Source organism: Plectrocnemia conspersa, unplaced genomic scaffold (assembly GCF_051122295.1).
Source record: "Plectrocnemia conspersa isolate PC_06_02 unplaced genomic scaffold, ASM5112229v1 ptg000007l, whole genome shotgun sequence".
Classification (NCBI taxonomy): Eukaryota; Metazoa; Arthropoda; class Insecta; order Trichoptera; family Polycentropodidae; genus Plectrocnemia; species Plectrocnemia conspersa.
The window spans coordinates 3,344,297-3,356,917 of record NW_028277171.1 but is presented as its reverse complement, the minus strand read 5'-3'; the positions used below and the strand labels follow the sequence as shown (position 1 = coordinate 3,356,917).

Here is a 12,621-nt window from a genome sequence, read left to right as displayed (position 1 = left end):
ACACCGGACACATGCCGCACGGCACACAGGTGAGATAACGACACGCATACACACGCGCGCATACTTGTCATTAGAAACTGGGGAGATTAATTAATCGCGATGCAATTTGTCAACGGGTTCTCTAAGTAGAACATTCATCATATGGGAATCTCAAATGACGTTTGAGAAATTCAGGAAAAATATCGGATATGGTGTTTAATATTTTACGCATATTAAATATTTATTTAAAAATCACCTGAAATTGTTAAATTGAATTATTGAGTTAAAATGAATGAAATGTAATCCATTTTTTTACTAAAATATTATTAATATATCTCAGACTAAGATATTTTAAAATCTGACTACGTATATATCTCTTTGATACATTAAATATAATTTTCTAAATTATATAATAAAAAAATACTAATAATATTTTAGTCAAAATCTAATGTTTTTAAAAAATAATTCTGTTTTTAAAAAATAAATCTGTTTTTTAAAAAATAAATCTGTTTTTAAAAAATAAATATGTTTTTAAAAAATAAATCTGCTTTTAAAAATAAATCTGTTTTTAAAAATTTTTTTTTATCTTGCCGAGATATTTCGAGACAAACAACGTATTAAATAATTTCTCGCTCACGTTCTCATGACATGTATGTATGTATATATAATTTTTGAACGGTCGTCATTTTTTTCAACATCCACACATATACCTATGTACGTCCAAGATTTGAAATCGCCGCAAAAAAAACACTCTTGACAGACACCTAAGGTCAAAGGCCCATAGGTAATGGCACGACCTCGCGGTCGAGTCAATACTACTACGAAACGTGGGAGAAATTGATTGTATTGATATAGACTGTGGCTAGCAGGTAGATGTGGATGTTCAGGTGAACGATAAATGATTCTTTCACACCTGGCCGAACACCACAAAAGCAGCCAAGGTTAAACGCGTATAGACCATCTGATATAGGGTTCAAATTGAATTAGCATATTTAATAGGGCAAATTATCTGGCGCGTCGGGGAAATTTTACTGCCTATAAACTAATTAAAGGATTCAAAAGTTATGTTTTAATATGGTTTTGACATTATGATGTATGAGTAAATTATTTTTATTTTAAATAATAATCATATTGCGAAAATTTATTGCTAAAAGTGTATAATCAAGCAATTTTAACGATAAAGCAATATTATTGTACAATTAGTTTTATCTAGTTAGAATCTGGTTTAATTATTGTACGATACATTAAAGTCATTCTTTAATTATAACGGACTTTACTTAAAAAATGGGTAACGACGCGTGACGAATTGTAGTCATGTTTATTTAATGCCTTAATAGAACTATATATTATATATTTAAATAGTATTTTTACAATTATAACAATAAGGCAAGTTTATAGCACTTTAATACTTATTTATATTATATTTTAATAAAAAAATATAACAGTATCATCAAAACAGTACTTTTAATATTTTATACATTTTAAAAAATAAAAACAATATGTTATCTTTTAAATCTTAAAAAAAATTTTTTTGGTTACCTGATCTCATATTTCTTGTTGTTGCAAAAATCTAAGAGTTGTCATTTTATTTTATTAATATTGTAAATGTTCCAAAAATTGAAAAATTGTGTGAGAAAATGTATTTAAAATTAAAATTATTTTAATTTTATTTTTTATAAAAAACTTACTTTTTTTGATTAGGAGATACATACTTATTTAATGTATTTTAATTTTATGTTTATATTTATATTTTTAATTTATAATAATCACTAATAATATTACAATTAGCTATAAAATGTATTGACCATATTTATATTTTATGTTAAATTATAGATCTCTTAAAAAAAGTAACTCATTACAAAGGTTGTGTTTTTTTATATATTAGTAAAATTAAAAATAAGACATCTAAATCTTATATATTTTTGTAAGACATTTTGGACATATAAGCTAACTTGTACATTGTTTTAAATTTAAAAATATAAATTTTTATTTTAAGAAAGGTTTTAGACACTTATCTAAATGTACATACAACGTATATGTACGTTATACATACCTTATTAAAACCACTGATAAGATTTATACCATAATCATTTTACACACAAATTTATTTTAAATCAGTTAATTTGTCTTTAAGCCAAAATACAAAATTTGTAAATCGTGACACACACATTTACACAAACAGTCATTTGATAATGATAATTGTTACGACTTAGTGAAAGAATAAAATATCAAAAATAGTTTGCATCTTATAGCATATTTATCATAAAATTTAATAATTAAATACTGCAATTGGATAACTGTTTAAAAAGATAAACTACTAGTTATTTACAAATAACGGTTAATAAAAATCAATTTATTTTAAAAACTAATGCTTCTCAATATTTTTAATTATTAATTTCCTGTAAGAAACGGAACATAAATAATAATCGATTCGTACGAGATTTTCGTTGGACAATCAATCAAAAGATACCAACACAACAATTATCATTTTATTGGTCCATTGTTGGATAAATTCATACGCAATACAATGCGTATTCTATTAAAGCACTATACGCACTATTATATCGTGTATTATACAATTTTTAGTAATTACTCTGCGCTTAAGAGCGCAGTTATGAGATGCTCTATGATAAAAAATAATTAACACGAAGGTTGGCGACCCCACAGCGAAAATTCACAGTCACGGTGATAACAATTTCACCACAACACAATAATGGCCATAAGTCCATCGAAGCGTAAGACACGCAATAAATGTGCGCATTTAGCGGCCAAAAGTCCGACGCAATTACACATTTTTTTTAGATAATCGTATTATACAGTGTAATCCAAACTGTAGTCTGTCGCTACAGGTAGACATAATTCAATAATGATTAGCTCAGAGTAAATTTCATAGCTTTCCTAATCTTATGGTAATTAACTAATGTTCTGCAATTAAATTCTGTACTACAATACAAATCAATTGAGATAATATAACTTCAATATTATATACTCTGATTTACTATAATAAAAAATCACTTCGTAGAAGGCAACACGATATACAATTATGTTGTAATTAATACCTTAGCAAGCTCACAATGTAACTACTTTATTTGAAATATGATAAAAATATTATTTTTATAAAATATAACTCTTTTTAGCCAGATAGTTATTATAAAATAGCGATAGCAAAAAATAATTAACTCTAAAAACATTTTTAAAACACTGGTTGCGATGTAATCGTAATGAAACACGCCTTTATATCAATCCGTTATTTCCCAAAGCCTTAAATTTTTTTTAAAGATCGTTTAACAGATTTAGAATGGTACAACTCTCATCCGCTTCCGCTTCTTCAACTTTTCCGTTCATTTACGACTTTTATAGGGCAGGAAGACCGATTAACATAAAAATGTATTAAAAAATCAACAACACAAAAGTCACGACCTTCCACCTTATTGTGCTTCGTTTTTTACCACCGCAATACAAATAAACGCATCCCGTTTATAAGACGAAGGGCGTATTTATTATATAGATATAGGGTGTGCCGTTTCGTCGCCCTTTTCACTCAAAATCTCCACTTCATATGTAAATCGAATTTGCATAATTACGTATATTTATGTAAATGGATAGTTTACGATGCGATTCGCGGGGATTTCCGCAAAACTTACGTAAGATGATCGATCGAGAAAATTGGATCGTTGCTATAACAGAAAATATCGTGTAATGAGCGACGGAATTAAAAAAATACAAGGCGTAATTAATTAGTAATTAAAACTTAATGGAAACGGTCGTTCTTGTTACTTTTTTGTGCGCATTTTTCATCGCAATAAATAATAAACGAGTTAATGTTTTCTCATTATTTGTGAAATGCCTCCACAATTAAATTAATAATATATGTGCGTATTTTTTAATTGTTGTCAAGTTTTATTATCTAAGGTTATAAGTGATTCATGTTTCATAGACATTGTATATACAATTTAATTTGCATTATATTCGTAAAAATATGTATTACCTTAAATAACATAAAAATTACGATTAGAACTGTTTAAAAATAATATAGTCAATCATCTATTCATGCCATATTTTTTTAAATATTGTGGTTCAATAAATTAATGTGATTTACAGCCCTTGATTATACTAAATAATCGTATTAATAAGCTCAAATGTTTATGGCACTTTTGTGAATACTGGCAATTTTTTTGATTACTTTTATAGAAGAAGGGTTAAGAATACGTATGTATGTATATATTATATTATACAACGAATGTTAATACGATTTTATTTTAAAATATCATGTTTTAAAAATATTTTACAATTATAAAAATAATTTATATTGTTAAGACACTCAAAATTTTTTAAGTATGCAAATTTAAGCAGTTGGAATTAAAATTAAAATATATTTGACAAATATCTAGAATTTTTGCTGTGTGTAATTTTCATGTGTGCAATAATCCGGTCATCTTCAAAACCATAACTATAACAAATTGTATATTCACGTAATTAAGGAAATAGTTTATATCAGACACTAAGTTAAATTCTATAGATATCAATTGCACTTGAAAATAATATTTATGTTAGGCTTTTTTTAACATCACAAAAAAATTAGGGCTTTGTACCAATATTTTTTAAATAGTTGCAACTAATATTTTATATTTATATTTAGACAACAAATTAGTATTTTTAAAATTGATTTTATCTTTTTATATTTTATAGCAAAAATATCGTACTTTTAGACAATAATTTTATAATAAAACGATCAATAACGGTAAATAAATCTAATTACTCGATCAATAATGGTAAATAATCGAAGAATTATATATGCGTTGTTTGATTTAATTCCTAAGAACTTATATTGTTGTCTTCTGTTAAAATAACAACAGCTATTCATAACTTCGTTTAAAAAAGAACACTTACTATAAAAATTTAATATAAAAAAACTTTAAATGTAACATAAAAAAATATTATGTTTTAACTTTTTACACTCAACCTTTCCATCACTAAGTAGGGTATATTCAAACCCCAAAGTTCTTGCTACCTTGCTGATATTTATTGTATCTAATAAACATGTCCCATTGAATCGAATGCGAAAAAATCTTTTTCTTTTTATTACTTAAATTTCAATGGGGTTACTATGTTTTCCGGTCTTCGATCCCATTGTCGAGATTTCAGGACTTAAATATTAATATAAGAAACACACTTATATAATTTTACTGACAAAAAGCAAATAAAATTACTAACCCAATAAATTTAAACCTTATTTTATATTTATATTTAATGACAAAAAAAGAAAACTACATGCAAAAATCTAAAAAAAAATACTATTTAAATGAATGAGTATACTTTACACTTGTTGCCAATTATAAAATATCACGCATTAATTATAAATTATGTTAAAATAAACAGTAAATAACAGTTTAAAATACTTTTAATTGCACCACTGTTTTTATGTTATTTTATTTATTTATCCTATTATTTTATTATTTAACGATTAAAAATAAACAGCAGTATCATATTAAATTTTTAGCAAACACACGCGAATAATATTTATATTTAATGAGGTAGTTATTTTAGGGCTACTTTTAAATGCACCACTAATCACCACAGACAGAAATAGATCTTTAACCTTAATTCACATCCTCTGTGCGTATGATTGCTGAAAATAAGTTTAATAAAATCACAGCTTAAGAAGATAATTGTTATATCAGTTTACTAAAAAGAAAAGCACATATGTTTGACTTTTCAAAGATATATTTTTGCTACCATTTTCATTCGTGAGACTAGAAAAAACTAATATTAGTCATTAGTATTATCTGCATATTGTCTTTTCACATTCTAGATACATCTGTATTCTGTAGTTTTAGAATAAGAGGACAGTAATTTTCATACCCGGGTTATTTTCAATGCGAATCGATAAGATTTATCACATTTTCTGGGACGTTAAACGTCACTTGGTGCACCCCGTTTTTGTGGAAGTTAAATTATATACATCGACGCGAAACGTCACATTTTCCGGAGCGAGAAACGTCACATATGGTGCATGACCGTCCAAATCGCACGTGAATTAGATGAAACATGAAAAGTCACACCGTTGTTTTAATTACATGACACATTAGTTTTTATGGTGACGGACACACGTGATGTGAACGCAAGATCCGACGGTGTAAATTACCTTCGCAGGTGAACTGTCCGTAGTGCTTCCCGGAGGATTTGTCGCCGCAGACGACGCACTCGATGTTCTGCCCCTTGTCGGGGTGGCTTCCGCCGCTCTGCGTGGAGTTGGCCTGCGAGGCGGGCGTGGCGGGCGCCGGCAGCGGCGGCGGAGGCTCGTCGTGAGGGTCCCGCCACGGCGCCGGCGGAGGCGCCACCAGCGCCATGCCGCGCGGGAAGCTCAGCTCCACCACGCTGCCGGGGAATCCCAGCTCCAGCACGCCGCCCGCTGCGCCCGCGCCGTACGCGCACGCGCCCACGCTGTGCCCGATAATGGTGACTAGGTGACGGAACGCACTACGACAACGACGACTACGACTACGACTACGACTACGACAACGCGAACGCAACTCTACGCGATCGCATCGACACGACCGGCGGCCGCAACCTATGGCGCGCAGTGTCGGAGTGCACGCGGAGCGCGGCCCGTGTCAAGTGTCGCGGCGCGGGGTGAAGGGGGCCCAGGTGAGGCCGCGCCCCGCGCCCTACCATTGGCCGCCGGGGGCCTCTGACCCGCCCCCCCCGAAGGCCCCCACCTTCGACGCCCGACCCGACGGCGGCGGCGGCGACGGAACGCTGCGGAACTCGGGGTGACTTTAAACAATCTTGCCAATGAATACATAAACTGAAAAATGTAATTTTTATGGTGGCGCATTTAAAAGTAGCCCGATATAATTAATCCATCTTAAACAATACCACAAAAATATATTTTTTAAATTTAAAATAGTGGGGTGACTTTGAAAACAGTTACTATATGTATCATTCTTTATACTTAACAGTAGCTTTAATATATTATTTTTATTATTTTGTATGACACTAAAATATTTGCTCTTTTTTTAATTTATTTTTTAAAAACTTTATATTAAAGTTATGAATATTTAAAATTATAAAAAAAAGTTTTTGCTTTAAACTTTTAAAAACAATAAATGCCTTAGCATTTTCAAAGGTTACAAATAAATCGTAGATGTCTCAATAAAATCTAATTAGTTAGCTATTTTTGTATTAATTGATAATTGAATCTACAGACTAAGTATACTATATGTGCATAACTAGTAATTCCGAGCCATTGCTTCAATTGTGGCAGTAAAGTTTAATTTTTATTTATAAAAATTATAAACCGGTCCCATATAATTGTAAGCTACTTTTTTTATAAAACGTGTATTTTATTAATATAATAAATTTTACAAACATACCATAATATACTATACATGTTACTGGTATACAACCATTTTCATGTAAACAGTTTTGTTATTAGCTACAATATAAGAAATATAATAAAAATAAGAATATAATATAAAACATTCATGGTTATAGTTTAAAGGGTAAAAAACACAAATAATGAGAAATGTATTTTGAGTATTTATTTTTTACAAATTATCGCATTTTTGTATTAAAAAATTTCATTATTTAAGCATACAAAATTTAAATGTGCTTTTCATCAAAAAAAATTTAAGTAATTAAATAATTTAAGGCTAAATCACAAAAAAATATAATAATTTAAAATGATTAGTCTGGCGTGTCACAATATTTACAAAAAAATATTAGTTTAAATTGCTATCTTGTTGTCACGTATTTTAATAGAAAAATACATTTAATCATTATTGTAGTTTTAAACATTGATTTTATTTTATTAAAGAAATAGTATTATTTTTAATTAATTATTTTAAATATATTTTTAAGTTATAAATAGTATATAATTCATGGAAGTCATTTGCCCCCCCCCCCCTCTACACCCCTTTGAATTTGGCCAGAAAGGCATTCAATTATTCATATCATATGTATTTATTAGTGAAAATACATTTTCACTGGTAGATACATATTTTTACCAGTGAAAATATAATGTATTTGGCAGGTGCTTGTAAATAGTAATGTATACATTCACACACTTATCATTATTCATTTACATGCGATGTATAAATGTAACAGTGAATATGTATTTATCATATTATATATTAGTTATATATTTCATTAGTGAAGTCCAAATACATTTTAACCAGTAGATATATGTATATTTCTACTTGAAAAAATATATGATATGCTGCTTTAAAATGTCTATGAAACTCAATTTGATAGTTGTGAAACGTTCATTTGGTGTTGAAACCCAAACCTAACCTAAGTAAAGTTCTAAAACTAATTTCAGTTAAGAATATATACAGACAGACATCGCATCTCACATATTGCTTCATAGTTTGTCTGCATATTCTAATATAAAAGCGCTGATCAAAGTATTTTCAAACTGAATTTTAGTCAATAGGAGAGCGCAACTTCTCAGAAGGCAAAAATTACAATTCATTTTTGAATTTGCAATATGTTTTCAAGTAGAATTTTTTTTCAAAAACTCTTAAAAAACAAATGAATTATTTTTTATTGGTCGTAAATCGTCACAACAATGTAAACACAATCAAGTGACATATAGTTTATTAATTATAGATTATTATCATAGCTTACATCAATTGATGTCACTATGAACGATCTGTGAGATTAGAAAAATCTACGAAAACCCAATCTGTAATGATTGATCGAAATAATAAATATACAATAATCACTATTTTTCACCTTTCAGATACAATAGAACTGCAATAAAAAAAACTCCAGGATTATTTTCTTGTTGAAACTCTCCCCTTGCGTTATTGTATGATCCACACTACAAACCACAAAAAATTCTGGAATATTCTCAAAATAAGGACAATTTAATATAATGTTTAAAATGTATGTATGTATAAAAATTAATAGTATTCATTAAATTAAAAAAAATCTTTTAATACAATGATGAATGTTCTTATTGTTAATAAACAAACATACCCTTTTAAATAAAAGTTAAAATATTGATATAAAGCAATCAATCATAGTTATAACAAACGTAAATATCGATTTATTCCATATAATTGAGTCATTGATAGCTACTAATAGTCATGGCTGTCAAATTAAAATCTTTTGTGTGAAAATGTGTATTTACGACCTGTAAAATAATAATATTTGATAGATAGGATTTTTTAATGTTTGTATTAGTAAGATAAACAAGGAAATGTATTTTGATTGTGTATGTGTGTATACGTGTGTTTACATTTAGGTATATGGAATGTTTGTGTACGATAGAGTCGAAGTTGAAGATTTGGATTCTGGAGCAGACGTTAAAAATGTGGGCGTGCCTTGAAAGGTGCTGCCCCGCGGGCCAAAGGCGCGGGGAGGGAGAACCGACCTCTAGGAGGGGGTGACCCAAGGAGGGGGTCACCGCCGACTCAGACTGTAATGCCAGGCTTACACTGGGATATTTTTAACAGGCACTGATTCAAATATAGAATAAACATTTCATTAAATTGTAGGTTTCAATTTTGCTTTTGTATCTATGGGGGGATTGGGAAAAATAACGCACTGAATAAAAATGGCAGTAAACTAAATTATTTATTGTATTTACTATTTTATTTAAAAAATAATACAACATTTAAAAAAATCATCCAGATCTGTGTATAATTAATATATTCTTTTTTTATATTGATGAGATATCTTCACATATTAAACTTATTAAAAAGTATGTAAATATTAAAATGTTTGAAAATACAAAAATATTGCCTACAGTGCATGAATATTTAAGATAAAAATCAGAGCTGTGGGGTCGGAGTCGGGGTCTCGTAGTCATAGTATTTTAATAAGAAATCATGGTCGTAAAAAATTGACCGACTCCGACTCCTTTTCATATTTTATTTAACGCTGACTAATTCAGTTAAACTCACGAATGAAAAAGACTTAATTTAGATTTAGTATTATTAAAGATTTGAGATTAAATTTGATCAACTTGCCAAAATAAAACTAATGAAACAAATAAAATTAATAAATTTGTTACTTTTTTAAAATTTATTTTTATTAAATTTTCCGTTGTAACCTGACAGGCGTAAGCCCAATGCATTACAACGGGATAAATCTGTACCAACTTGAGTCAATTAGATATAATAAATACCTACAAGTAAGTATCAATCACTATACTCTATTTGCGTTAACAAAGTCAGTTCGAGAGATATCCATTTCATCATTATGCCATGCTTGGGTTATGTTAAAAATACAACATTTAACTTAGCCTACTTAACCTACATATGTAATCTCTCTCACTGCCCATGCAGTGTGTACTATGTGGCATTTTGAAGAGCACGCGTATTACTAAAGATTTTTATCGTTCAACTAATAATTTAAAGAAACGATAAAAAGTACGTGTGAATACTATTTAATCGTCTTATTACAAATTTCGTTCTATGCCTTAATTAACATGGTTTCGATTTATGCGACATTTGTGCATTGAGGGATCAGTGTATTACGAAATTATCTCAAAATATAATTTTATATTATCTATATAGTTCTTATGTAAGAGCTTTCATTTACATGTTTTGAAACTGAACTCTAAATAATAATTAAATATAATTAATAATCATACAATATTAATTTATATCATTATTCTTTATAAAGGTTTATTTTTATTGCGATTCAATTAGTAAAACTAGCTTTATAAAATCGTCGCATAAGAATATTTTATATTTTACTTCAACTTACTTTTAATTAATCTCTAAAGTTTTTTTTAATAATTACAATGATACTAAAATAAATCAAATTTACAAGTTACTATTATTTATACCGTCTATAACTTTTGCTCACTTTTCATATGAATATAAAAAACTCATTTTTTATTTTAATATATCTGGAGTAAATATTAAATTTATAATAAAACCACCTTTGTATATATCTGCAATCAATCACGATAGAATATATCCTTATCTTAACCCTTTAAGTGCCAAGCGAAATTAGGCGATGTATTAGGGATTAGGCCAAGCATTGATTCCAAACAAGCTTAGAAAAATATTTTTTGTGGGAACTTTTATTTATTATAGAAACAAAATAAAATATAGTTCATACAAGTAAGTAGCCAAAAAGTATCAAAAAACAATATTTCATAATTTAATAAAAAAAAAATAAAAAACTAGGAACGGACACCCGCGTATTAGCGGCATTCGTGTCGCCGTTCGTAAGTGGACACCGGTGTCCTTCGGCATTCAGTCAAGTTACTTTTTAATATTTAACTGCAACAAAATAAACCTTGTGTAAGCCGAGCTTAATGCACGTGCTCCATACAGCTGTGCGGAACGACAGGCCAAGTAGCGGGGCAAAGGGGCGACCCGCAGCTTCTTACGGACAAACGTGATGGCTCTACGCCGACAACTATATATCTACGTTATTTTACTTGGAAAAAACGTACATGGATTTTACGTGAAATATATTATGGTGGCATCTTACGCTAGCGATGTAGATATTACACGTCGACAGGAAAAACATCCGCAGAAACACTGTTATTATTCTTTAATCTTTTACACTTTGCGAAATAATCAACGTCGTTAATTGCTCAACTCTCAATTACGAACGAAAAAGATAAAGATATTGTTGTTTATTCCAGAGACGAACACTTAAACAAAACGAGAGATGTAATGAGAGCGCAGCGTTATCGACACCCGACTATATTTGTTTGTGATAAACACATTTTTTATCATGTTTCTATTCTTATTATTTTCGAAGATTAACATAAAAATATAAAACTGATATTGCGTTCAACTAGAAGGCCACTACTTAATCAGTAATTTGTGGTTATTCCTAAAAGAAAATATTTTTTTAAATATGTCATTTCAGTAAAATCATATTGGAATACATTTTCAGCAGTTGATATATAATTTTACCAGAGAATGTTATAGTGAATGTGTATTTTTTAGTAAAGTTATATTTTCACTAGTGAAGTCCAAATACATTTTCACCAGTAGATATATATTTCTACCAGCGAAAATTGAATTTAACAGTTAGGCACTAATATGCTGCTCTAAGAAATCTATGAAACTCAATTTGGGAGTTGCGAAACGTCCATTTGCTTTTCATAGCCCAAACCTAACTAATAAAAGTTTTAAAATTAATTTTAGTTTTAAAACTTTCATTAGGTCAAGTCTATAATACAAATTAAGCCAACTCATCTCTAAAAGGAAAATAAGCGAAAGAATAAGTACAGACAGAAATTGCATCTCACATATTACTCCATAGTTTGTCTGCGTTTCGATTTTACACTATGTTTTAGAAATATCATAGCTATCCTTGCCGATATTACTATAGACTTATAATATAAGAGGACTGATCAAAGTATATTCAAACCGAATTTTGGTCAATAGGAGAGCGCAAAAACAATTATCACTTCTCAGAAGGCAAAAATTCACGTCAAAAGCAATAAAATCGTGTCGGCGCCGTCGTAGTGGGAACGCTCGGTAACGAGCGTTTCCACTACGACGGCGACGGCACGATTTTATTGCTTTTGACGTGGATTTTTGACTTCTGAGAAGGGATAATTGTTTTTTGCGCTCTCATATTGGGCGAAAATCGGTTTAGATGTGCTTTATTCGATTCTCACTAGTAATAATATTATAAAAATTCCTAATATAAACG

At 29.5% G+C, this 12,621-nt stretch overlaps 1 protein-coding gene and 1 long non-coding RNA gene across 7 annotated transcripts in view; one reads left to right on the top strand and one right to left on the bottom strand.

Annotated features, from left to right (window-relative positions):
* svp (COUP transcription factor 2) overlaps nt 1–11,574 on the bottom strand; it is a 135,163-nt gene extending 123,589 nt beyond the window's left edge. For 5 of the 6 annotated variants that reach the window (XR_015810210.1, XM_088188590.1, XM_088188593.1 and 2 more), the window contains exon 1: nt 6,125–6,594. Coding sequence is in view for 4 of the 6 variants with exons in the window: in XM_088188590.1 (XP_088044716.1) it covers nt 6,125–6,329 (205 nt within the window). In the remaining 2 variants the exon portion in view is untranslated. Of the gene's footprint in view, nt 1–6,124; nt 6,595–11,439 lie in introns of those variants that run through there. The other variant, XM_088188592.1, reaches the window with a different exon arrangement.
* LOC148233679 (uncharacterized) lies at nt 6,460–10,661 on the top strand. The gene is made up of 2 exons (XR_015810211.1): nt 6,460–6,752; nt 8,726–10,661. It is a non-coding gene; the product is annotated as an uncharacterized LOC148233679 (long non-coding RNA).
* Nucleotides 11,575–12,621: the final 1,047 nt, after the last annotated feature.